The 27,835-nt window shown below is 48.6% G+C and overlaps 1 protein-coding gene across 4 annotated transcripts in view; it reads right to left on the reverse strand.

Moving 5' to 3' along the window:
- The window catches only part of LOC140716952 (E3 ubiquitin-protein ligase DZIP3-like), a 195,102-nt gene that overhangs the window by 13,545 nt on the left and 153,722 nt on the right, over positions 1-27,835 (reverse strand). For all 4 annotated transcript variants that reach the window (XM_073030129.1, XM_073030130.1, XM_073030126.1 and 1 more), the window contains exons 30-34: positions 27,674-27,777; positions 23,336-23,426; positions 19,076-19,177; positions 3,158-3,295; positions 1,401-1,534 (exon numbers count right to left, since the gene is read on the reverse strand). In XM_073030129.1, the coding sequence (XP_072886230.1) occupies positions 1,401-1,534; positions 3,158-3,295; positions 19,076-19,177; positions 23,336-23,426; positions 27,674-27,777 (569 nt within the window). The remainder of the gene's footprint in view (positions 1-1,400; positions 1,535-3,157; positions 3,296-19,075; positions 19,178-23,335; positions 23,427-27,673; positions 27,778-27,835) is intronic.

The raw sequence follows: 27,835 nt of genomic DNA on the forward strand, positions 1-27,835 counted from the left end.
CTTTAAAAGGAAGTGAGAGAACTTTAAAATCAATTCTAAAAGATACAGGAAGCCAACACAGAGTAGCTAGCACAGGAGTGAGATGTTCTGTTATCCTGGTTTTAGTTAAGAATCTAGCAGCAGCATTCTGAATGAGTTAAAAGTTTGTCAATAGATTGCTTTGGAAGGCCAGTAAAGACAGCATTGCAGTAATCTAGTCTATTCGATATAAAGGCGTGAATTCGTTTCAGCATCAAGACATGATAGAAATGAATGTACCTTTGCAATAAGTATAGAAATGCTACCCTGGTCACTTTCTTTATGTGGGTTTTAAAATTCAAATCTTGAATCAAGGATAACACCCAAGCTTGTTACTTATGATTTTACAAGGGGAGCCAAGTTCTCAAGTTTATCCAGAAGTTTCTCTCTTTTGGCTTTGAGACCAACCAGAAGTATTTCAGTTTTATCTTCATTTAGTTTTGGGAAGTTATTGCTCATCCATTTGTTTATTGCAGCCACATCAGAAGTCAGAGAAGACAGGGTGTTATCATAATCAGGCTCAACCGAGATGTACAATTGCATGTCATCTGTATAACTGTGGAAATGAAAATTATGCTCTCTAATGACGTCTCCTAAGAGGAGCATGTATAAGGAGCGGAGTAAGGGGCCAAGACAACACCAAAAGGTACACTGCATCTCCTAGAATACTGGTCTCCAAGACAGACAAAAACATTTTCTCTAAGATAGATGAGCAAAAAGAATTTAGGACATGGCGGAAGAGGTCAGCCCAGTTCTCAAGGTGATCTAGGATAATTATGTTGAAGGCAGCACTTAGATCTAGGAGAATTAGAACTGACACCCTGTTGACATCACGAGGGACACAGTAAAGGTCAAATGCAATATTTTAAACTGAATTTACATAATGCCTCTCTTGATTTCAGGAATTCCAAGATTTTTGAGACCCTCCACTGGCACAGTACTGCAGTAATTTTATGCATTGCACTGTACTGCTGCTGCACATATATAAAAAAAATTCATGACTTATGTGAGTGATGATAAACCTGACTCTGATTTGGGTCTCTATAGTGCACTGAGAGTGGGAAGGGAACAGGGAGAGTGGAATCATGGTTGGGAAAGGGGGAAGGGAGCGGGATGCACCAGAGCAACATTCTGCAATGATCAATAAACCAATGGTTTGGAATCAAATATCCTTGCCTGGTGTCTCAGGGCGGGGTGCACCTGGACCCCCACCACCTCCTGCCCCTGGCACTCCTTCTCTGCCACCTGACCACACCCCACCCGCAGTGCTTCACCCTTACCATTCCCAACATTCTTTGCTCCTACCAAATTTACAAACTTGCTCTCCACTCCAGGTTGACAAATACAGTACTTTGCAAAAGTTAAACCTTCCTAATGGTTACCTGTTATGTTGTGGGAACAACTCAGTCAGTTTGTCGAGAAGGCGTTCCAGGTGATTTTGGGTGGTTCCTGCTTGACTGGAATTGGCTGGAACAAGAGACGAAGGCTGTGATGATAATCCAGGTGACATTGATCTCTGGAAAAGTTTATACAAAAGTTCAAAGCAAATTTATTACCTTAGTACATACACATTAGCATATACAACCCTGAAATTCATTTACTTGCAGGCATTTAAAGTAGAATTTTACGAAAATCTATACATAAACAAAGACTGAGAAACAAGCAAACACGAGTGAATCTGCAGATGCTGGAAATAAATAAAAACACAAAATGCTGGCAGAACTCAGCAGGCCAGACAGCATCTATGGGAGGACGTTTCGACCCTGATGAAGGGTTTCGGCCCGAAACGTTGTCACTACCTCCTCCCATAGATGCTGTCTGGCCTGCTGAGTTCTGCCAGCATTTTGTGTTTTTACTGAGAAACAAGCAATGTGCAAAAGAAGACAAATTGTACAAAAAAGTAATATTGAGAAGAAAGTAGCAAAGAGTCCTTGAAAGTGAGTCTGTAGGTTGTAGAATCATTCAGTGTTGTGGTGAGCGAAGTTATCCACACTGGTTCAGGAACCTGACAGATGCAGAGAAATAACTGTTCCTAAACCTGGTGTTGTGGGACCTAAGGTTCCTGTACCTCCTGCCCAATATTAATAATGACAAGAGAGCATGGCCTGGAAGGTGGAAGTCCTTGATGATGGATGCTGGTTTCTTGTGGCAGCGATCCTTATAAACGTGCTCAGTGGTGGGGAGGGGTTTACTTGTGATTGACTGAGCTGTATCCACCAATTTCTGTCACCTTTTTCATTCCTGGGCTTTGGTGAGCAGCATGTTGCAGCAATGGAGAGAAAGCACATACACCTTTCACCTGACCCTCTGACTTATCTTCCACATATCCTGTCCAGACTGCTTCACAGGTACTACTTCACAGGCAGTTGTTGAAACTGTTGAGGTACAACATTCATCGGAAAAGCTCACTGGGTTTGACTGCACAATGGCCAAACTTTACAAAGCATGAAAACCCAACTTAACCAGGAGAAAGACAATGAAGGGCAGTCTGTCTACAGAGTGCAATGACACTGATATAACAGGGTTAAGCAAGGAGCAAGGTTGTGCTCCAGCTCCAGCATGAGAGACTAGAGTTAGAAAGGGGATTGTCAATGCAGATAAAAAGGCTGGAAAGTATTCTTCTGTGCTGTACATAACTATTCCAAGGAAAACTAGGCTACACCAAACTTGTAACTATCGTGTAATTCCAGCAGCCAGCAGAAATATACTCAGTACAGTGAAAGAATCAAATGGCTGACAAGTACAATACAAGGCTAAATTATTTTTAAAGATGCAACACAGTAACAGGCCCGCCCAGCTCAATAAGCCTGCTGTGCCCAATTATACCCATGTGAGCAATTAACCTACTAACCCGTACGTATTGTGGGAGGAAACTGGAGCACTCTGAGGAAACCCATGTGATCAAGGGGAGAAAATACAAACTCCATACAGGTAATTGAAGAATTGAACCTGGGTCTCAAGAACTGTAATAGCATTACGCTAACCTCACCACCTCAAAATACTGATGCAGGGCATGGAGGTTTAAGGAGAGAAATGTTTTGTGCCAAAGAGCCAAGCACATCACTCTTACCCAATGGAACACTGGGCATTCCAAAGATTTCTTGTGAAAGATGAGAAGTTCCACAATGGTGTTGCCTACCTGTGTTATTCCAAGCTGATTGTTCAATGGAGTCATTCCTGGTGGAAATGCAGACAGTGATGATGTTCCTTGACTGTTGTTATTTACAGGAAAGCTACTGGAAGCCAAAAGCTCCTTCTGTTTTGCCAGGTAAATGAGCTGAAGGAGAGTTGTTAAAAATATTCTTGAGAAAAATTCAAACATCTGACAAAATCATCATGTACAGGGCACTTATATATACACTCAGTGGCCAATTTATTTGGTATAGGAGTGGAACCCGATGCGCTCTTTTGGTGCTGTAACCCATCCACTTCAAGGTTCGACACATTGTATGTTCAGAGATGCTCTTCTGCACAACACTGTTGGAACACGTACTTAATTGAGTTACTAACACCTTCCTATCAACTTGAACCAGTCTGGCTATTTTCCTCTGACCTCTCTGATTAACAAGGTGTAAAGACGTTAACAAGGAGAGTTTTTTTTCTGTGTTTTTCACACCATTCTCTGTCATCTCTTAGAGACTGTTGTACAAACCCCCATTTCCAGAAAAGTTGGGATATTTTCAAAAATGCAATAAAAACAAAAATCTGTGATATGTTAATTCACGTGAACCTTTATTTAACTGACAAAAGTACAAAGAAAAGATTTTCAGTAGTTTTACTGACCAACTTAATTGTATTTTGTAAATATACACAAATTTAGAATTTGATGGCTGCAACACACTCAACAAAAGTTGGGACAGAGGCATGTTTATCATTGTGTTACATCACCTTTCCTTTTAATAACACTTTTTAATCGTTTTGGAACTGAGGATACTAATTGTAGTAGATTTGCAATTGGAAATTTTATCCATTCTTGCTTGATATAAGACTTCAGCTGCTCAACAGTCCGTGGTCTCCGTTGTCTGATTCTCCTCTTCATGATGCGTATACATTTTCAATAGGAGATAGATCTGGACTGGCAGCAGGCCAGTCAAGCACACGCACTCTGTGTCTACAAAGCCACGCTGTTGTAGCCCCTGCAGAATGTGGCCTGGCATTGTCCTGCTGAAATAAGCATGGATGTCCCGGGAAGAGACGTCGCCTTGATGGTTCCACAGTCTTTCGGTCCATCTGAGATGAGTTCGGGCCCAGATAACTCGCCGGTGTTTCTGCATAGAGTTGATGTATGGCTTCATCCTTGCGTAATACAGTTTCAAGATGAATTTCTGGATGCAGCGACGGACTGTGTTAAGTGACAATGGTTTTCCGAAGTACTCTCGAGCCCAGGTGGCTATAATTGTCACAGTAGCATGACGGTTTCTTAGGCAGTGCTGCCTGAGGGCTCGAAGATCACGCACGTTCAACAGTGGTTTCCGACCTTGCCCTTTACGCACTGAGATGTCTCTGAATTCTCTGAATCTTTTCACAAAATTATGTACTGTAGATGTTGAAAGACCTAAATTCTCTGCAATCTTGCATTGGGAAATGTTCCTATTGAACTGACTAACAATTCTCTCACGAATTTTGGCACAAAGGGGTGAGCCACGACCCATCCTTGCTTGCAGAGACTGAGCCTTTAATGGACGCTACTTTTATACCCAGTCATGATACCTCACCTACTACCAATTAGCCTGCTTAATGTGGAGTCTTCCAAACTGGTGTTACTTGAATATTCTGTGCACTTTTCAATCTTATTTTAACTCTGTCCCAACTTTTGTTGAGTGTGTTGCAGCCATCAAATTCTAAATTTGTGTATATCTACAAAATACAATTAAGTTGGTCAGTAAAACTACTGAAAATCTTTTACAGAAATGAACCACCTATTACAGTGAACAGCTTTTAAACCTTAACTGAGAAATGCTTGAGATAAAAGTTGTTAGTTACAAGGGAAGGACAGCAGAGGGGGAAAGAGCAATAGTAAGAAACTGGGAGGTGATAGATGAAGAAGGAATCTAATAGGAGAGGACAGTGGGCCATTGAAGAAAGGAAGGAGAAAGGGAACCAGAGGGAGGTGATGGGTAGGAAAAAGAAATAAAAGGAAAGTCTGATAGGGTGCGGACTGAAAAACACAAGGTAATACCAACTGTGAAGGGACTGGAAAGTCTAATGAATATCTTCTCTCAGTTTTAATGAAAAGTTATAGACCTGAAACTTTCTTCACAGATGCTACCTGACCTGTTGAATGTTTCTATTAATCCTGAGCATGGGACAGATATTGGCCTGGATGCTGAGAAAAAAAATTTCTCTTCTCCTGTGAAAGAACACCACAGGGTCTTTGGGGTCCACTTGGTACAGTAGATTGGCAATTGGTTTAACATGTATCGCACCCTCCAACAGGTCCATTTTGGAAACTTGAGAAAATATACATAAGACAATAAATGAAATTGAAATTACCAAAATACCACAAAACCATTAGACATAGGAGAAGAATTATGTCACTCAGCCCATTGAGTCTGCTCCACCATTCATCATGGTTGATTTTTTTCCCTCTCAACCCCATTCCTCTGCCTTCTCCCCATAACCTTTGATACCCTTACTAATCAAGAACCTATCAACTTCCACTTTCAATATATCCAATGACTTGACCTCCATAGCAGTCCATTAAAAAAGAGTTTCAACTCTCCTTGCTCCATCTCCCTGTGTCACACCTCTCCAGCATATAGGAATGGAAGGTCTTTCTTTGCCACTCTATAGCACCCTTCATTTTCCTTTTGGGGGAGGCAAACATTAAGATAGCTATACAGACATAATGCTGGAGGAACTCAGCAGCATTTAAAGGGGGGGGGGGGTAATAGTGATCTTTGAGCCCTCAGGCGGCACTGCTAAAGAAACCGTCATGCTACTGTGACAATTATAGCCACCTGGGCTCGGGAGTACTTCGGTAAACCATTGTCACTTAACACAGTCCGTCGCTGCATCCAGAAATGCAACTTGAAAGTGTATTACGCAAGGAGGAAGCCATACATCAACTCTATGCAGAAACACCGGCAAGTTCTCTGGGCCCGAGCTCATCTCAGATGGACCGAAAGACTGTGGAACCGTGTGCTGTGGTCAGATGAGTCCACATTTCAGCTAGTTTTCAGAAAAAATGGGCGTCGAGTTCTCTGTGCCAAAGATGAAAACGACCATCCTGATTGTTATCAGCGAAAGGTGCAAAAGCCAGCATCTGTGATGGTATGGGGGTGCATCAGTGCCCACGGCATGGGTGAGTTGCATGTATGTGAAGGTACCATTGACTCTGAGGCGTATATTAGGATTTCAGAGAGACATACGTTGCCATCAAGGCGACGTCTCTTCCCAGGATGTCCATGCTTATTTCAGCAGGACAATGCCAGACCACATTCTACACAGGCTACAACAGCGTGGCTTTGTAGACACAGAGTGCGTGTGCTTGACTGGCCAGCTGCCAGTCTAGATCTATCTCCTATTGAAAATGTATGGTGCATCATGAAGAGGAGAATCAGACAACGGAGACCACGGACTGTTGAGCAGCTGAAGTCTTATATCAAGCAAGAATGGACAAAATTTACAATTGCAAATCTACTACAATTAGTATCCTCAGTTCCAAAACGATTAAAAAGTGTTATTAAAAGGAAAGGTGATGTAACACAATGATAAACATGCCTCTGTCCCAACTTTTGTTGAGTGTGTTGCAGCCATCAAATTCTAAATTTGTGTATATCTACAAAATACAATTAAGTTGGTCAGTAAAACTACTGAAAATCTTTTCTTTGTACTTTTGTCAGTTAAATAAATGTTCACGTGAATTAACATATCACAGATTTTTGTTTTTATTGCATTTTTGAAAATATCCCAACTTTTCTGGAAAAGGGGTTTGTACATGAAAATCCCAGGAGATCAGCAATTTCTGAGATACTCAATCCACCCTGACTGGCACCAATGATCATTCCACAGTCAAAGTCATTTAGATCACATTTCTTCCCCATTCTGATATTTGGTTTCAAAAGCAACTGAACCTCTTCACCAGGTCTACAGGATTTTCTGTATTGATTTGCTGCCACATGATTGGCTGATTAGATATTGGCATCAACAAGCAGACGTACAGGTATAACGGATTAAGTGGTCACTCAGTGAAACTTTGAGACTCAAGATTGCTTATTGTCATTCTTCAGTTCACAAGTATAGAAGAGAATGAAATGATTGTTACTCCAGTCTGATGCAGCACAGAAACACAACAACCACAATAATCCCAATTAATATACATGTAAAACGAATCCTATAAAACGCAAAAGACAAGGACACATAAAACACACTGAATGCAGGGACATAAACTGACACGAGGTGCAGGAGTTCCTGGTGGACAGAAGGTAACTGACAGGGAAGGATAAACTGACAAAGTGACTCCTGACAAAATGTTATCTTCGAGGCAGCAGCAGGGGAAATGAAACACAAGAGGACAGTGATTGTGTCAGTGCAGGTATACAGTGTGAAGTGACAGTGAATGGAGGATGGAGGGGGTGGTGAGGGACTGTGGAGAGGAGTGTGTCAGTGTAGGGATGAGGTGTGGAGTGTCAGTGTGGAGTGACAGTGAATGGGGGATGGAGAGGTGGTGAGGGACTGTGGAGAGGAGTGTGTCAGTGTAGGGATGAGGTGTGGAGTGTCAGTGTGAAGTGACAGTGAATGGGGGATCGAGGGGGTGGTGAGGGACTGTGGAGAGGAGTGTGTCAGTGTAGGGATGAGGTGTGGAGTGACAGTGAATGGGGGATCGAGGGGGTGGTGAGGGACTGTGGAGAGGAGTGTGTCAGTGTAGGGATGAGGTGTGGAGTGTCAGTATGAAGTGACAGTGAATGGGGGATGGAGGGTGTGTGAGGGACTGGAGAGGAGTGTGTCAGTGTAGGGATGAGGTGTGGAGTGACGGTGTGAAGTGACAGTGAATGGGGGATGAAGGGGGTGGTGAGGGACTGTCGAGAGGAGTGTGTCAGCGTAGGGATGAGGTGTGAAGAGACAGTGAATGGGGAGGATGGAGGGGGTGGTGAGAGACTGTGGAGAAGAGTGTGTCAGTGTAGGGATGAGGTGTGGAGTGTCAGTGTGGAGTGACAGTGAATGGGGGATGGAGGGGGTGGTGTGGGACTGTGGAGAGGAGTGTGTCAGTGTAGGGATGAGGTGTGGAGTGACAGTGAATGGGGGATGGAGGGGGTGGTGAGGGACTGTGGAGAGGAGTGTGTCAGTGTAGGGATGAGGTGTGGAGTGTCAGTGTGAAGTGACAGTGAATGGGGGGATGAAGGGGGTGGTGAGGGACTGTGGAGAGGAGTGTGTCCGTGTAGGGATGAGGTGTGGAGTGACAGTGAATGGGGGTGAAGGGGTGGTGAGGGACTGTGGAGTGGAGTGTGTCAGTGTAGGGATGAGGTGTGGAGTGTCAGTGTGGTGTGACAGTGAATGGAGAATGGAGGGGGTGATGAGGGACTGTGGAGAGGAGTGTGTCAGTGTAGGGATGAGGTGTGGAGTGTCAGTGTGGAGTGACAGTGAATGGAGAATGGAGAGGGTGTGAGGGACTGTGGAGAGGAGTGTGTCAGTATGGGGATGAGGTGTGAAGTGACAGTGAATGGGGATGGAGGGGTTGATGAGGGACTGTGGGGAGGAGTGTGTCAGTGTAGGGATGAGGTGTGGAGTGTCAGTGTGAAGTGACAGTGAATGGGGGATCGAGGGGGTGGTGAGGGACTGTGGTGAGGAGTGTGTCAGTGTAGGGATGAGGTGTGGAGTGACAGTGAATGGGGGCTGAAGGGGGTGGTGAGGGACTGTGGAGAGGAGTGTGTCAGTGTAGGGATGAGGCGTAGAGTGTCAGTGAATGGAGAATGGAGGGGGTGGTGAGGGACTGTGGAGAGGAGTGTGTCAGTGTAGGGATGAGGCGTAGAGTGTCAGTGAATGGAGAATGGAGGGGGTGGTGAGGGACTGTGGAGAGGAGTGTGTCAGTGTAGGGATGAGGTGTGGAGTGACAGTGAATGGGGGATGGAGGGGGTGTGAGGGACTGTGGGGAGGAGTGTGTCAGTGTAGGGATGAGGTGTGGAGTGTCAGTGTGAAGTGACAGTGAATGGGGGATGGAGAGGTGGTGAGGGACTGTGGAGAGGAGTGTGTCAGTGTAGGGATCAGGTGTGGAGTGACAGTGAATGGGGGATGGAGAGATGGTGAGGGACTGTGGAGAGGAGTGTGTCAGTGTCGGGATGAGGTGTGGAGTGTCAGTGTGAAGTGACAGTGAATGGGGGATGGAGGGGGTGTGAGGGACTGTGGAGAGGAGTGTGTCAGTGTAGGGATGAGGTGTGGAGTGACGGTGTGAAGTGACAGTGAATGGGGGGATGGAGGGGGTGGTGAGGGACTGTGGAGAGGAGTGTGTCAGCGTAGGGATGAGGTGTGAAGAGACAGTGAATGGGGGGATGAAGGGGTGGTGAGAGACTGTGGAGAAGAGTGTGTCAATGTAGGGATAAGGTGTGGAGTGTCAGTGTGGAATTACAGTGAATGGGGATGGACGGGGTGGTGTGGGACTGTGGAGAGGACTGTGTCAGTGTAGGTATGAGGTGTGGAGTGACAGTGAATGGGGGTATGAAGGGGGTGGTGAGGGACTGTGGAGAGGAGTTTGTCCGTGTAGGGATGAGGTGTGGAGTGACAGTGAATGGGGGTGAAGGGGTGGTGAGGGACTGTGGAGAGGAGTGTGTCAGTGTAGGGATGAGGTGTGGAGTGACAGTGAATGGGGGATCGAGGGGGTGGTGAGGGACTTTGGAGAGGAGTGTGTCAGTGTAGGGATGAGGTGTGGAGTGTCAGTGTGGAGTGACAGTGAATGGGGGATGGAGGGGGTGGTGAGGGACTGTGGAGAGGAGTGTGTCAGTGTAGGGATGAGGTGTGGAGTGACAGTGAATGGGGGATGGAGGAGTGGTGAGGGACTGTGGAGAGGAGTGTGTCGGTGTAGGGATGAGGTGTGGAGTGTCAGTGTGAAGTGACAGTGAATAGGGGATCGAGGGGGTGGTGAGGGACTGTGGAGACAAGTGTGTCAGTGTACGGATGAGGTGTGGACTGTCAGTGAATGGGGGATGGAGGGGGTGTGAGGGACTGAGGGGAGGAGAGTGTCAGTGTAGGGATGAGGTGTGGAGTGTCAGTGTGAAGTGACAGTGAATGGGGGATCGAGGGGGTGGTGAGGGACTGTGGAGAGGAGTGTGTCATTGTAGGGATGAGGTGTAAAGTGTCAGTGAATGGAGAATGGAGGGGGTGGTGAGGGACTGTGGAGAGGAGTGTGTCAGTGTAGGGATGAGGTGTGGAGTGTCAGTGTGAAGTAACAGTGAATGGGGGATGAAGGAGGTGGTGAGGGACTGTGGAGTGGAGTGTGTCAGTGTAGGGATCAGGTGTGGAGTGACAGTGAATGGGGGATGGAGGGGCTGGTGAGGGACTGTGGAGAGGAGTGTGTCAGTGTCGGGATGAGGTGTGAAGTGACAGTGAATGGGAGATGGAGGGGGTGGTGAGGGACTGTGGAGAGGAGTGTGTCAGTGTCGGGATGAGGTGTGAAGTGACAGTGAATGGGAGGATGGAGGGGGTGGTGAGGGACTGTGGAGAGGAGTGTGTCAGTGTAGGGATGAGGTGTGGAGTGACAGTGAATGGGGGATGGAGGGGGTGGTGAGGGACTGTGGAGAGGAGTGTGTCAGTGTAGGGATGAGGTGTGGAGTGACAGTGAATGGGGATGGAGGGGGTGGTGAGGGACTGTGGAGTGGAGTGTGTCAGTGTAGGGATGAGGTGTGAAGTGACAGTAAATGGGGGGATGAAGGGGGTGGTGAGGGACTGTGGAGAGGAGTGTGTCAGTGTAGGGATGAGGTGTGGAGTGACAGTGAATGGGGGATGGAGGGGGTGGTGAGGGACTGTGGAGAGGAGTGTGTCAGTGTAGGGATGAGGTGTGGAGTGACAGTGAATGGGGATGGAGGGGGTGGTGAGGGACTGTGGAGTGGAGTGTGTCAGTGTAGGGATGAGGTGTGGAGTGACAGTGAATGGGGGATGGAGGGGTGGTGAGGGACTGTGGAGAGGAGTGTGTCAGTGTAGGGATGAGGTGTGGAGTGACAGTGAATGGGGATGGAGGGGGTGGTGAGGGACTGTGGAGTGGAGTGTGTCAGTGTAGGGATGAGGTGTGAAGTGACAGTAAATGGGGGGATGAAGGGGGTGGTGAGGGACTGTGGAGAGGAGTGTGTCAGTGTAGGGATGAGGTGTGGAGTGACAGTGAATGGGGGATGGAGGGGGTGGTGAGGGACTGTGGAGAGGAGTGTGTCAGTGTAGGGATGAGGTGTGAAGTGACAGTGAATGGGGATGGAGGGGGTGATGAGGGACTGTGGAGAGGAGTGTGTCAGTGTAGGGATGAGGTGTGGAGTGTCACTCTGAAGTCACAGTGAATGGGGGATGGACGGGGTGGTGAGGGAATGTGGAGAGGAGTGTTTCAGTGTAGGGATGAGGTGTGGAGTGTCAGTCTGAAGTCACAGTGAATGGGGGATGGAGGAGGTGTGAGGGACTGTGGAGAGGAGGGTGTCAGCGTAGGGATGAGGTGTGGAGTGTCAGTGAATGTGGAGGATGGAGGGGGTGGTGAGGGACTGTGGAGAGGAGTGTGAGTGTACGGATGAGGTGTGGAGTGTCAGTGAATGGGGGATGGAGGGGGTGTGAGGGACTGTGGGGAGGAGTGTGTCAGTGTAGGGATGAGGTGTGGAGTGTCAGTGTGAAGTGACAGTGAATGGGGGATCGAGGGGGTGGTGAGGGACTGTGGAGAGGAGTGTGTCAGTGTAGGGATGAGGTGTGGAGTGTCAGTGTGGAGTGACAGTGAATGGGGATGAAGGGGGTGGTGAGGGACTGTGGGGAGGAGTGTGTCAGTGTAGGGATGAGGTGTGGAGTGACAGTGAATGGGGGATGGAGGGGGTGGTGAGGGACTGTGGAGAGGAGTGTGTCAGTGTAGGGATGAGGTGTGGAGTGACAGTGAATGGGGGATGGAGGGGGTGTGAGGGACTGTGGGGAGGAGTGTGTCAGCGTAGGGATGAGGTGTGAAGTGACAGTGAATGGGGAGGATGGAGGGGGTGGTGAGGGACTGTGGGGAGGAGCGTGTCAGTGTAGGGATGAGGTGTGGAGTGTCAGTGTGAAGTGACAGTGAATGGGGGATGGAGGGGGTGATGAGGGACTGTGGAGAGGAGTGTGTCAGTGTGGGGATGAGGCGTAGAGTGTCAGTGAATGGAGAATGGAGGGGGTGGTGAGGGACTGTGGAGAGGTGTGTGTCAGTGTAGGGATGAGGTGTGGAGTGTCAGTGTGAAGTGTCAGTGAATGGAGAATGGAGGGGGTGGTGAGGGACTGTGGAGAGGAGTGTGTCAGTGTAGAGATGAGGTGTGGAGTGACAGTGAATGGGGGATCGAGGGGGTGGTGAGGGACTGTGGGGAGGAGTGTGTCAGTGTAGGGATGAGGTGTGGAGTGTCAGTGTGAAGTGACAGTGAATGGGGATGGTGGGGGTGGTGAGGGACTGTGGAGAGGAGTGTGTCAGTGTACGGATGAGGTGTGGAGTGTCAGTGTGGAGTGACAGTGAATGGGGGATGGAGAGGTGGTGAGGGACTGTGGAGAGGAGTGTGTCAGTATACGGATGAGGTGTGGAGTGTCAGTGTGGAGTGACAGTGAATGGGGGATGGAGAGGTGGTGAGGGACTGTGGAGAGGAGTGTGTCAGTGTAGGGATGAGGTGTGGAGTGACGGTGTGAAGTGACAGTGAATGGGGGGATGAAGGGGGTGGTGAGGGACTGTGGAGAGGAGTGTGTCAGTGTAGGGATGAGGTGTGGAGTGTCAGTGTGGAGTGACAGTGAATGGGGGGATGAAGGAGTGGTGAGAGACTGTGGAGAGGAGTTTGTCCGTGTAGGGATGAGGTGTGGAGTGACAGTGAATGGGGGTGAAGGGGTGGTGAGGGACTGTGGAGTGGAGTGTGTCAGTGTAGGGATGAGGTGTGGAGTGTCAGTGTGGTGTGACAGTGAATGGAGAATGGAGGGGGTGATGAGGGACTGTGGAGAGGAGTGTGTCAGTATGGGGATGAGGTGTGAAGTGACAGTGAATGGGGGATGGAGGGGGTGGTGAGGGACTGTGGAGAGGAGTGTGTCTGTGTAGGGATGAGGTGTGGAGTGTCAGTGTGGAGTGACAGTGAATGGGGGATGGAGGGGGTGATGAGGGACTGTGGAGAGGAGTGTGTCAGTATGGGGATGAGGTGTGAAGTGACAGTGAATGGAGGATGGAGGGGGTGGTGAGGGACTGTGGAGAGGAGTGTGAGTGTACGGATGAGGTGTGGAGTGTCAGTGAATGGGGGATGGAGGGGGTGTGAGGGACTGTGGGGAGGAGTGTGTCAGTGTAGGGATGAGGTGTGGAGTGTCAGTGTGAAGTGACAGTGAATGGGGGATCGAGGGGGTGGTGAGGGACTGTGGAGAGGAGTGTGTCAGTGTAGGGATGAGGTGTGGAGTGTCAGTGTGGAGTGACAGTGAATGGGGATGAAGGGGGTGGTGAGGGACTGTGGAGAGGAGTGTGTCAGTGTAGGGATGAGGTGTGGAGTGACAGTGAATGGGGGATGGAGGGGGTGGTGAGGGACTGTGGAGAGGAGTGTGTCAGTGTAGGGATGAGGTGTGGAGTGACAGTGAATGGGGGATGGAGGGGGTGTGAGGGACTGTGGGGAGGAGTGTGTCAGTGTAGGGATGAGGTGTGAAGAGACAGTGAATGGGGAGGATGGAGGGGGTGGTGAGAGACTGTGGAGAAGAGTGTGTCAGTGTAGGGATGCGGTGTGGAGTGTCAGTGTGGAGTGACAGTGAATGGGGGATGGAGGGGGTGGTGTGGGACTGTGGAGAGGAGTGTGTCAGTGTAGGGATGAGGTGTGGAGTGACAGTGAATGGGGGATGGAGGGGGTGGTGAGGGACTGTGGAGAGGAGTGTGTCAGTGTAGGGATGAGGTGTGGAGTGTCAGTGTGAAGTGACAGTGAATGGGGGGATGAAGGGGGTGTTGAGGGACTGTGGAGAGGAGTGTGTCAGTATGGGGATGAGGTGTGAAGTGACAGTGAATGGGGGATGGAGGGGGTGGTGAGGGACTGTGGAGAGGAGTGTGTCAGTGTAGGGATGAGGTGTGGAGTGTCAGTGTGGAGTGACAGTGAATGGGGATGAAGGGGGTGGTGAGGGACTGTGGGGAGGAGTGTGTCAGTGTAGGGATGAGGTGTGGAGTGACAGTGAATGGGGGATGGAGGGGGTGGTGAGGGACTGTGGAGAGGAGTGTGTCAGTGTAGGGATGAGGTGTGGAGTGTCAGTGTGGTGTGACAGTGAATGGCGAATGGAGGGGGTGATGAGGGACTGTGGAGAGGAGTGTGTCAGTATGGGGATGAGGTGTGAAGTGACAGTGAATGGGGGATGGAGGGGGTGGTGAGGGACTGTGGAGAGGAGTGTGCCAGCGTAGGGATGAGGTGTGAAGAGACAGTGAATGGGGGGATGAAGGAGTGGTGAGAGACTGGAGAAGAGTGTGTCAGTGTAGGGATGAGGTGTGGAGTGTCAGTGTGGAATTACAGTGAATGGGGAGGATGGACGGGGTGGTGTGGGACTGTGGAGAGGAGTGTGTCAGTGTAGGGATGAGGTGTGGAGTGACAGTGAATGGGGGATGGAGGGGGTGGTGTGGGACTGTGGAGAGGAGTGTGTCAGTGTCGGGATGAGGTGTGGAGTGTCAGTGTGGAGTGACAGTGAATGGGGTTGGAGGGGGTGGTGAGGGACTGTGGAGAGGAGTGTGTCAGTGTAGGTATGAGGTGTGGAGTGACAGTGAATGGGGGGATGAAGGGGGTGGTGAGGGACTGTGGAGAGGAGTTTGTCCGTGTAGGGATGAGGTGTGGAGTGACAGTGAATGGGGGTGAAGGGGTGGTGAGGGACTGTGGAGTGGAGTGTGTCAGTGTAGGGATGAGGTGTGGAGTGTCAGTGTGGTGTGACAGTGAATGGAGAATGGAGGGGATGATGAGGGACTGTGGAGAGGAGTGTGTCAGTATGGGGATGAGGTGTGAAGTGACAGTGAATGGGGGATGGAGGGGGTGGTGAGGGACTGTGGAGAGGAGTGTGTCTGTGTAGGGATGAGGTGTGGAGTGTCAGTGTGGAGTGACAGTGAATGGGGGATTGAGGGGGTGGTGAGGGACTGTGGAGAGGATTGTGTCAGTGTAGGGATGAGGTGTGGAGTGACGGTGTGAAGTGACAGTGAATGGGGGATGGAGGGTGTGTGAGGGACTGTGGAGAGGAGTGTGTCAGTGTAGGGATGAGGTGTGGAGTGACGGTGTGAAGTGACAGTGAATGGGGGGATGAAGGGGGTGGTGAGGGACTGTCGAGAGGAGTGTGTCAGCGTAGGGATGAGGTGTGAAGAGACAGTGAATGGGGAGGATGGAGGGGGTGGTGAGAGACTGTGGAGAAGAGTGTGTCAGTGTAGGGATGAGGTGTGGAGTGTCAGTGTGGAGTGACAGTGAATGGGGGATGGAGGGGGTGGTGTGGGACTGTGGAGAGGAGTGTGTCAGTGTAGGGATGAGGTGTGGAGTGACAGTGAATGGGGGGATGAAGGAGTGGTGAGAGACTGGAGAAGAGTGTGTCAGTGTAGGGATGAGGTGTGGAGTGTCAGTGTGGAATTACAGTGAATGGGGAGGATGGACGGGGTGGTGTGGGACTGTGGAGAGGACTGTGTCAGTGTAGGTATGAGGTGTGGAGTGACAGTGAATGGGGGGATGAAGGGGGTGGTGAGGGACTGTGGAGAGGAGTTTGTCCGTGTAGGGATGAGGTGTGGAGTGTCAGTGTGGTGTGACAGTGAATGGAGAATGGAGGGGGTGATGAGGGACTGTGGAGAGGAGTGTGTCAGTATGGGGATGAGGTGTGAAGTGACAGTGAATGGGGGATGGAGGGGGTGGTGAGGGACTGTGGAGAGGAGTGTGTCAGTGTAGGGATGAGGTGTGAAGTGACAGTGAATGGGGATGGAGGGGTTGATGAGGGACTGTGGAGAGGAGTATGTCTGTGTAGGGATGAGGTGTGGAGTGACAGTGAATGGGGGATGGAGGGGGTGTGAGGGACTGTGGAGAGGAGTGTGTCAGTGTAGGGATGAGGTGTGGAGTGTCAGTGTGAAGTAACAGTGAATGGGGGATGGAGGGGGTGGTGAGGGACTGTGGAGAGGAGTGTGTCTGTGTAGGGATGAGGTGTGGAGTGACAGTGAATGGGGGATGGAGAGGGTGTGAGGGACTGTGGAGAGGAGTGTGTCAGTATGGGGATGAGGTGTGAAGTGACAGTGAATGGGGGATGGAGGGGGTGGTGAGGGACTGTGGAGAGGAGTGTGTCAGTGTAGGGATGAGGTGTGAAGTGACAGTGAATGGGGATGGAGGGGTTGATGAGGGACTGTGGAGAGGAGTGTGTCTGTGTAGGGATGAGGTGTGGAGTGACAGTGAATGGGGGATGGAGGGGGTGTGAGGGACTGTGGGGAGGAGTGTGTCAGTGTAGGGATGAGGTGTGGAGTGTCAGTGTGGAGTGACAGTGAATGGGGGATGGAGGGGGTGGTGAGGGACTGTGGAGAGGAGTGTGTCAGTGTAGGGATGAGGTGTGAAGTGACAGTGAATGAGGATGGAGGGGGTGATGAGGGACTGTGGAGAGGAGTGTGTCAGTGTAGGGATGAGGTGTGGAGTGTCACTCTCAAGTCACAGTGAATGGGGGATGGAGGGGGTGGTGAGTGACTGTGGAGAGGAGTGTGTCAGTGTAGGGATGAGGTGTGGAGTGTCAGTCTGAAGTCACAGTGAATGGGGGATGGAGGAGGTGTGAGGGACTGTGGAGAGGAGTGTGTCAGCGTAGGGATGAGGTGTGAAGTGACAGTGAATGGGGAGGATGGAGGGGGTGGTGAGGGACTGTGGAGAGGAGTGTGTCAGTGTACGGATGAGGTGTGGAGTGTCAGTGAATGGGGGATGGAGGGGGTGTGAGGGACTGGGGAGAGGAGTGTGTCAGTGTAGGGATGAGGTGTGGAGTGTCAGTGTGAAGTGACAGTGAATGGGGGATCGAGGGGGTGGTGAGGGACTGTGGAGAGGAGTGTGTCAGTGTAGGGATCAGGTGTGGAGTGACAGTGAATGGGGGCTGAAGGGGGTGGTGAGGGACTGTGGAGAGGAGTGTGTCAGTGTAGGGATGAGGTGTGAAGTGACAGTGAATGGGGGATCGAGGGGGTGGTGAGGGACTGTGGAGAGGAGTGTGTCGGTGCAGGGATGAGGTGTGGAGTGACAGTGAATGGGGGATGGAGGGGGTGTGAGGGACTGTGGGGAGGAGTGTGTCAGTGTAGGGATGAGGTGTAGAGTGTCAGTGAATGGGGATGGAGGGGGTGGTGAGGGACTGTGGAGAGGAGTGTGTCAGTGTAGGGATGAGGTGTGGAGTGTCAGTGTGGAGTGACAGTGAATGGGGATGGAGGGCGTGATGAGGGACTGTGGAGAGGAGTGTGTCAGTGTAGGGATGAGGTGTGGAGTGTCAGTGTGGAGTGACAGTGAATGGGGGATCGAGGGGGTGGTGAGGGACTGTGGAGAGGAGTGTGTCAGTGTAGGGATGAGGTGTGGAGTGTCAGTGTGATGTGACAGTGAATGGGGGATGGAGGGGGTGGTGAGGGACTGTGGAGAGGAGTGTGTCAGTGTAGGGATGAGGTGTGGAGTGACAGTGAATGGGGGATGGAGGAGTGGTGAGGGACTGTGGAGAGGAGTGTGTCAGTGTAGGGATGAGGTGTGGAGTGACAGTGAATGGGGGATGGAGGGGGTGATGAGGGACTGTGGAGAGGAGTGTGTCAGTGTACGGATGAGGTGTGGAGTGTCAGTGTGGAGTCACAGTGAATGGGGGATGGAGGGGGTGTGAGGGACTGTGGAGAGGAGTGTGTCAGCGTAGGGATGAGGTGTGGAGTGTCAGTGTGAAGTGACAGTGAATGGGGATGGAGGGGGTGGTGAGGGACTGTGGAGAGGAGTGTGTCAGTGTAGGGATGAGGTGTGGAGTGACAGTGAATGGGGGATGGAGGGGGTGGTGAGGGACTGTGGAGAGGAGTGTGTCAGTGTAGGGATGAGGTGTGGAGTGTCAGTGAATGGGGGATGGAGGGGGTGGTGAGGGACTGTGGAGAGGAGTGTGTCAGTGTAGGGATGAGGTGTGGAGTGACAGTGAATGGGGGATGAAGGGGGTGGTGAGGGACTGTGGAGAGGAGTGTGTCAGTGTAGGGATGAGGTATGGTGTCAGTGTGAAGTGACAGTGAATGGGGAGGATGGAGGGGGTGGTGAGGGACTGTGGAGAGGAGTGTGTCAGTGTAGGGATGAGGTGTGGAGTGACAGTGAATGCGGATGAAGGGGGTGATGAGGGACTGTGGAGAAGAGTGTGTCAGTGTAGGGATGAGGTGTGGAGTGTCAGTGTGAAATGACAGTGAATGGGGGATGGAGGGGATGATGAGGGACTGTGGAGTGGAGTGTGTCAGTGTAGGGATGAGGTGTGGAGTGTCAGTGTGGCGTGACAGTGAATGGAGAATGGAGGGAGTGATGAGGGACTGGAGAGGAGTGTGTCAGTGTAGGGATGAGGTGTGGAGTGTCAGTGAATGGGGATGGAGGGGGTGGTGAGGGACTGTGGAGAGGAGTGTGTCAGTGTAGGGATGAGGTGTGGAGTGTCAGTGCGAATTGACACTGAATGGGGGATGAAGGGGATGTTGAGGGACTTAGGAGGAGTGTGTCAGTGTAGTTATGAGGTGTGGAAGTGTGGACACACATACACACACACTCACACTACCCCCCCCCCCCCCCCACCGAATAAGGTTTGTCTGGTGCCAGTGACAACTTGGCTGGTTTTACCTCCTGACCAGTGCAGTGCAGTTATTTTTCAGCATTTCAAATAAACCACCTTAACTTTTCAAAAATCCCTTTCCTTGCTGAAAAAACATCATTAACATTGGAAAGGGTACAAGCATTTAGTGCTCAGTGCTCACCATGAATTCTGACTGGGATGGAGGCAGCAGGACCGGAACCTGCGGCATGTTACTGAGCTTTGCTCCATTCCGTATCAGGTCAATCTGTTCATTGAAGACAGTCTGGAAAATACAAATGGTAAACTTCAAGAACTGTCACTCACACCACTGACAGAGCTAATCCTTGCATCGACTCTGTGGCCACTGTATTTGGTACACTTGCTGATTCATACAATCAAGCAACTCAATGCATTAAGTCACGTCAAGTTTATTGTCTGTTCGACCATAAACTGCTGGTACAATACACAGTAAAACAGGCAAAATAGAAACAACGTTCCTCCAGGAACACTGGTGCTACATGAAACAACACAAAACTATGTGAGACAACTCAAGGCTGCACTCAACTACATAAAACAACATAAATACTACACTAGACTGCAGACCTGCTCAAGACTAGATAAAGAGCACAAAACAGTGCAGGACAGTACAATAATTAATAAACAAGACAATAGGCACAGTAGAGGACAAATTACAATATAATAATAAATGATGTAGATGTCAGTCTAGACTCTGGGTATTGAGGAGTCTGATGACTTGGGGGAAGAAACTGCTGCACAGTCTGGTCGTGAGAGCCCGAATGCTTCAAGATCTTTTGCCAGATGGCAGGAGGGAGAAGAATTTGTGTGAGGGGTGCATGGGATCCTTCCCAATACTGTTAGCTTTGCGGATGCTGCGTGTGGTGTAACTGTCTGTAATGGCAGGAAGAGAGACCCCAATGATCTTCTCAGCTGACCTCACTATCCGCTGCATGGTCTTGCGATCCGAGACGGCGCAATTCCCAAACCAGGCAGTGATGCAGCTGCTCAGGACGCTCTCAATACAACCCCTGTAGAATGTGGTGAGGGTGGGGGGTGGGAGATGGACTTTTCTCAGCCTTCGCAGAAAGTAGAGACGCTGCTGGGCTTTCTTGGCTATGGTGTTGAGGGACCAGGTGAGATTCTCCGCCAGGTGAACACCAAGAAATTTGGTGCTCTTAACAATCTCAATGGAGGAGTTGTCGATGTTCAGCAGGGAGTGGTCGCTCCGAGCCCTCCTGAAGTCAACAACCATCTCTTTTGTTTTGTTCACATTCAGAGACAGGTTGTTGGCTCTGCACCAGTCCATTAGCCACTGCACCTCCTCTCTGTTACTGACTCGTCGTTCTTGCTGATGAGACACACCACGGTCGTGTCATCAGCGAACTTGATGATATGGTTCGAGCTGTGTGTTGCAGCACAGTCGTGGGTCAGCAGAGTGAACAGCAGTGGACTGAGCATGCAGCCCTGGGGGGCCCCCGTGCTCAGTGTGATGGTGTTGGAGATGCTGCTCCCGATCCGGACTGACTGAGTTCTCCCAGTCAGGAAGACTAGGATCCAGTTGCAGAGGGAGGTGTTCAGGCCCAGCAGTTTCAGCTTTCCAATTAGGTGCTGAGGGATGATTGTGTTGAATGCTGAACTGAAGTCTATGAACAGCATTCGAACGTATGTCTTTTTTGTCCAGGTGGGTTAGGGCCAGGTGGAGGGTGGTGGCAATGGCGTCATCTGTTGAGCGGTTGGGACGATATGCGAACTGCAGGGGCTCCAGTGAGGGGCGCAGCAGGGTCTTGATATGCCTCATGACAAGCCTCTCGAAACACTTCATGATGATGAATGTAAGTGCAACGGGACGGTAGTCATTGAGGCAGAGCACTGAAGACTTCTTCGGCACGGGGACAATGGTGGCGGCCTTGAAGCACATTGGAACGATGGCGCTGCTCAGGGAGATGTTGAAGATGTCAGTGAGAACATCTGCTAGCTGGTCTGCACATCCTCTGAGCACTCTGCCAGGGATGATGTCTGGTCCAGCAGCCTTCCGTGGGCTGACCCCGCATAGTCTTCCTCACATCAGCCACGGTAAGACACAGCACCCAGTCATTGGGAGGAGGAGTGGTCTTCCTCACCACCACATCATTTTCTGCCTCAAAACGGGCGTAGAAGTTGTTCAGCACATCTGGGAGGGAGGCATCACCTGCACAGTCAGGTGATGTTGTCCTGTAATTGGTGATGTCCTGGATGCCTTTCCACATGCGCCTTGTGTCGCCGCTGTCCTGAAAGTGGCTGTGGATTCACTGAGCATGTGCATGCTTTGCCTCTCTGCTGGCCCGGGACAGTTTGGCCCTTGCTGTTGTTAGGGCTGCCTTATTGCCTGCTCTGAAGGCAGAGTCATGGGTCCTCAGCAGCGCACACACCTCCCCAGTCATCCATGGCTTCTGGTTAGCGCGTGTAGTGATGGTCTTGGACACAGTGACGTCACTGATGCACTTGCTGATGTAGCTAGTCACCGATACCGTGCACTCCTCTAAGTTGGTAGAGTCGCCATCAGTTGCATCCTCCCTGAACATGTGCCAGTCAGTGTGCTCAAAGCAGTCTTGAAGAGCAGAGATGGCTCCTGCTGGCCAGGTTTTCCCGTTTCTGAACTGGTCTGGAGCGCCTGACGAGCGGTCTGTATGCTGGGATTAGCATAACAGAAATGTGGTCTGAGTAACCGAGGTTACTCAGTATGCAGATATGGTCAAGAGGTTCAGTTGTTGTTCAGACCAAACATCCGAATGGGGAAGCAATGTGATCTAAGTGACTTTGTCTGTGCAATGATTGTTGGTGCCAGACAGGGTGGTTTGAGTATCTCAGAAACTGCTGATCTCCTGGGATTTTCACGCACAACAGTCTCTAGAGTTTACAGAGAATGGTGTGAAAAATAAAAATCATCCAGTGAGTGGCAGTTCTGTGGGTGAAAAACACCTTGTTAATGGGAGAGGTTAGATAAGAATAGCCAGACTGGTTCAAGCTGTCAGAAAGCTGACAGTAACTCAAATAACCACAACAGTGGTGTGTAGAAGAGCATCTCTGAATGCACAACATGTCGAACCATGAAGTGGATGGGCTACAGAAGCAGAAAACCACACCGGGTACTACTGCTGCACCTAATAAAGTGGCTACTGAGCACAGCATATAAAAATTAGGCAATTGCTGGGACTGACTGCTAGCTTGAAGAACTCAGCTGGTTGGTGGACTAAAGGAAACATTCATCTTCAAACATCAGCCTGTGGTATAACAGACTGGATTATGTGCAAATAGATAGTTTCTAGTTTAATACATAAGAAAATCAGAACAGCAGTAGACCATTCAGCCCCTTAATCAAGTCTGCCTCACCACTCCAGATAATCATGGCCGATCTGCTCCAATGCCTCAACTCCTCTTGTGTACCGGGTGATCCGGCCTCTGCAATCCTTTCATTTATTTTAATTTTATTTATTTAGGGATATAGCATGGAGACAGGCCCTTACAGCCCTTCAGGCCACATTGATCAGCAACCCCAATTTCACCCTCGCCTAACCACAGGACAATTTTCAATGACCAATTAACCTGCTAAACTATACGCCTTTGGACTGTGGGAGGAAACCAGAGAACCTGAAGGAAACCCATGCACACACATCCAAGCTTCTTATCAAGGACACCAGGATTGAACTCTGAATTCCAATGCCTCAAGCTGTAATAGTGTCGTGCTGACCCCTACACTACCGTGTGATAAAGGATTCCCAAGGTTGACTACCCTCAGTTTTAATTGATCATCCCTTCTACTGTAACTGTGACCTCGTTTCAGATTCTCCCAATAGTAGAGACACCTACTCACTTGTGATTCCTGAACTGTTTCAGTAGAATCACCAATTATTCTTCAATGCCAAAGAACAGAGATATAATTGGATGAACGAGTAGCATAACGCTTCACAGCGCCAATCGGGGTTCAATTCCCACTGCTGTCTGAAAGGAGTTTCTAAGTTCTCCCTATGACCGCGTAGGTTTGCTTTGGGTGCTCCTGTTTCCTCACACATTTCTAAGCCATACAGGTTAGGGATATAAGTTATGGGTGTGCTATTTTGGCGACGGACAGAAGCGTGGTGACATTTCTAGGCAGCCCCAGCACATCTTTAGACTGTGTTCGTCGTTGACACAAATGAAGAAGTTCAACAAACACTGAGGACAGACAAGAAACATCGCCTCCCTCACCCAAAATATAAAGGCCATGAGCTCCTAGCTTGATATAGTAGATCTGTTAAGCTGTCAACTTGAACACTTATTTCAGATAATCACTTAAATTATTTTCCCTCAAAAGCCAATGGAACTAGAAGAATTAAACGATTTGAGGGAAATGGTTACATAAGAAAATGATTGAAGAAAGAAAGCTAAACGTTTACCAACTACTCACCACTGTTTGATGTATTTTTGACTTGATGTCAGCAAGCACCATTTCATATGCCATTATTGCAGCTTTGACATCAATCTGCGTTGCAGGCCCACTATGGAAACAGAAGAAATAAAGAAGAGGTTTCTCGGCCTTATCACACAGTGATACCGGTACAAAAGAGTACACACATTCTCACAGCACCTCAGTTCACTCTAGAGCAGGGGTTCCCAACCTTTTTTATGCTGTGGATGAATACTATTAAGCAAGGGGCCCGTGGACCACAGGTTGGGAACCCCTGGTCGAGAGTCATGTTCAAAAATTAGATACAAAATGGCTTAGGATGCTACATTAATGACACTGAAGACTGGAGCATGATCTTACTGAAACCTCTTACATCCCAAAGGGCAGACACTAAGGGGGTGTTTCTACCAGTGGAGGAATCTAGAATGATGGGGCAGTCTCAGGACATGGAGTCTCCCACTTAAAACAGAAACATTATGACTCAGGAGGAAGATGCTGAATTAGGATGTAAATTTGTTAGTTTTTCCTTATAATTTAGCTTTGCTTTGCTGTTTCTTTGTATTTTATATAATTACTTACAATGTACACAGGTAATTGTTTAGTGAATTCTTCACTAATTATAGTACAGCTGATTCTGTATTTTCTAGAAGTTTCTCTGCAGCAGATGTCACACCACTAAACTTGGCTATTTCATAGGTTATTATTATCACTGGAGTTTCCAGTTTGAGCTAGATTTTAGTATAAAGATGACCTTTATAGCTCTTTCCCTTTATTGTGCTGTTCTTTATTCGTATAACACTTTAATCACAAGATCACAAGACAAAGGAGCAGAAGCAGGCTATTTGGCCCATCGAGTCTGCTCCGCCACTCCACCATGAGCTAAACTATTCTCCCGTCCAGTTCCAATTTCCGGCTTTTCTCCCATATCCCTTGATACCCTGATACCTGTCAATCTCCTCCTTAAAAACCGTCAATGATTGGGCCTCCACAGCTGTATGTGGCAACAAATTCCATAAATCCACGACCCTCTGGCTAAAAAAATTTCTCCTCATCTCTGTTTTAAATGGGTACCCTCTAATTCTAAGACTGTGACCTCTTGTCCTGGACTCACCCACCAAGGGAAACAGCCTTTTCACGTCTACTCTGTCCAACCCTTTCAACATTCGAAATGTTTCTATGAGATCCCCTCTCATTCTTCTATACTCTAATGAATACAATCCAAGAGCTGACAAATGCTCCTCATATGTTAGTCCCTGCATTCCAGGAATCATCCTCGTGAATCTTCTCTGAACTCTCTCCAACATCAGGACATCCTTTCTAAGATATGGGGCCCAAAACTGCACACAGTATTCCAAATGGGGTCTCACCAGTGCCCCATAGAGCCTCAACAACACCTCCTTACTCTTATACACTATTCCTCTCGAAATGAATGCCAACATAGCATTCGCTTTCCTTACTGCCGATCCAAACTGGTGGTTAACCTTTAGGGTATCCTGCACTAGGACCCACAGGTCATTTTGCACTTCTGATTTTTGAATTTTCTCCCCACCTAAATAATAATCTGCCCGATTGTTTCTTCTTCCAAAATGTACAACCATACATTTCTCAACATTGTATCTCATCTGCCATTTCTTTACCCACTCTCCTAAACTGACCAAGTCTCTCTGTAACCTTTCCGTTTCTTCAACTCTTCCTGCTCCTCCACCTATCTTGGTGTCATCCACAAACTTAGCCACAAAACCATTTAATCCATAATCTAAATCATTGATACACAGTGTAAAAAGAAGAGGCCCCAACACTGACCCCTGCGGAACACCACTAGTAACCAGCAACCAACCAGAATAGGATCCCTGTATTCCCACTCTTTGCTTTCTGCCTATCAGCCAATGCTCCACCCATTCCAATATCCTTCCTGTAATTCCATAGGCCCTCATCTTATTAAGCAGCCTCTTATGCGGCACCTTATCAAAGGCCATTTGAAAATCCAAATACACAACATCCACAGCCTTTCCCTTGTCAATCTTATTCGAGATTACCTCAAAAAATTCCAATAGGTTGGGTGAGGCAGGATCTTCCCTTCATGAAACCATGCTGGCTTGGGCCTATCTTGTCATGCACCTCGAGGTATTTCATAACCTCATCCTTGAGGATCGACTCCAATAACTTTCCAACTACTGATGTCAGACTAATAGGTCTGTAATTTTCTTTTTGCTGCCTCTTCCCTTTCTTAAACAACGGAACTACATTTGCAACCTTCCAGTCCTCCAGAACCGTGCCAGAGTCCACTGATTCCTGGAAGATTATTTCCAATGACTCCACAATCTCCAAAGCCACCTCCTTCAGAACCCATGGATGCACTTCGTCTGGTCCAGGAGACTTATCTATCCTTAGTCCATTTAGCTTCCCAAGCACTTTCTCTCTAGTAATCTTGACTGTACCTAATTCTATTCCCTGAGACCTCTGGCTATCAGGTATGTTGCTAATGTCTTCCACTGTGAAGACTGATGCAAAATACTCATTTAATTCCTCTGCCATCTCTTTGTTACCCATTATAATTTCTCCAGCATCATTTTCAATTGGTCCTATATCTACCCATGTCACTCTTTTACTCTTCATATATTTTTTAAAAAACTCTTAGTATCCTTTTTATGTTAATTGCCAACTTCCTTTCATAATTCATCTTTTTTTCCTAATGACTTTCTTAGTTTCCTTTTGTAAGCTTTTAAAGTTGTCCAGTCCTCAGTTTTCCCACTAATTTTTGCTTCCTTGTACGCTGTCTCTTTTGCTTTTGTTTTAGCCTTAACCTCTCTCGTTAGCTACATTTGTGCCATTTTTCCATTCATGATTTTCTTTTTTCTTGGAACATATTTTTCCTGCACTTTGCTTATTTCTTGTAGGAATTTCATCCAATTCTGCTCTACTGTCCCTCCATTGAGCTTACTTTTCCAATCAACTTGGGCCAGTTCCTCTCTCATACCACTGTAATTTCCTTTGTTCCACTGAAATATCGATACACCTGATACCAGCTTCTCCTTTTCAAATTAGAAACTGAACTCAATCATATTATGATCACTACTTCCAAGGGGTTCCATTACCTCTAGCTCCCTAATCACCTCAGGCTCATTACACAGCACCCAATCCAAAACAGCTGTTCCCCTGCTGGGCTTATGGACAAACTGCTCCAAAAAGCCATCCTGTAGGCATTCTACAAACTCCCTCTCCTGACATCCAGTACCTTCCTGACTTTCCCAATCCACTTTCATATTAAAATCAACCATAATTATCTTGACATTTTCCTTCTGACACGCTTTTTCTATTTCCAGCTGTAACTTGTAGTCCACATCCCGGCTGCTGTTTGGAGGCCTGTATATAACTGCTATTAGTATCTTTTTACCCTTGCCATTTCATAACTCGACCTATAGGGATTCTACTTCTTATCTTTTGTCCCTTCTTTCTAGTGATTTCATATTGTTGCCTACCATCAGGGCCACGCCGCCCCCTTTACCTACCTTCCTATCTTTCCTATACACGGTGTAGTTCTTATTAATGAACAGCTCTGTTTTATGCCTCACTCCTCACAACCTAAATTCAAAATCACCAGCATGCAACAGCAAAGAGGAGATTTTTTAGATATGGATACAGAACATGATGCCCCAGAGGATGCCTGGGGAAGGTGGCAGATCAGCTTTTCTCTGAAAAAGGGAACTACATGCGAACAATCAAGGAGCATTGTTCTAACTGCCAGCACGGAATCAAAGGGCTGAGTGGCCACCTTCTTTCTGTGCTATTATCTTTTGATGTATATTCCCAAGGAGCCATCCCTGATCACAAAGCTTCCCTGCTAATATTCCATAAGATAAAGGAACAAATTAGGCCATTCAGCCCATTAAGTCTGCTCTGCCATTCTATCATGTCAGATTATCCCTCTTGACCCCATTCTCCTGCCTTCCCCCTGTAACCTTTGACACCCTGATTAAGCAAGAACCTATCTACTTCCAATTTAAATACACCCAATAACTTGGCCTCCATAGCCGTCTGGAGCAATGAATTCCACAGATTCACCACTCTCTGGCTAAAGAAATTCCTCCTCATCTCTATTCGAAAAGGACATCCACTCTATCTGTGCCCTCTGGTCCTAGACTCCCCCACTATAGGAAACATCCTCTCTACATCCACTCTATCTGTGCCCTCTGGTCCTAGACTCCCCCACTATAGGAAACATCCTCTCCACATCCACTCTATCTAGGCTTTTCAATATTGTGGAAATGATATTTGGCTTTGTCTCTCTACAGTATCCAAGGGCATCTTGAAATCACCAGCAACTTTTGGATTGCTTACCTCACGAGATTTTGCCTCAAGCCAGACAGTTTAACCTCTCCTTCCTTGGCAGCCTGCTCAAGAAAAGCTGTTCCTTTGTCCCGCCTACATTCCAGGACCTGGACCTGAGAAACAGAACAAAATCAGGGATGCAAACAGCTCTAAGTAACCAGTCTATGGTTA

This window comes from Hemitrygon akajei, chromosome 26 (assembly GCF_048418815.1).
Source record: "Hemitrygon akajei chromosome 26, sHemAka1.3, whole genome shotgun sequence".
NCBI lineage: Eukaryota > Metazoa > Chordata > Chondrichthyes > Myliobatiformes > Dasyatidae > Hemitrygon > Hemitrygon akajei.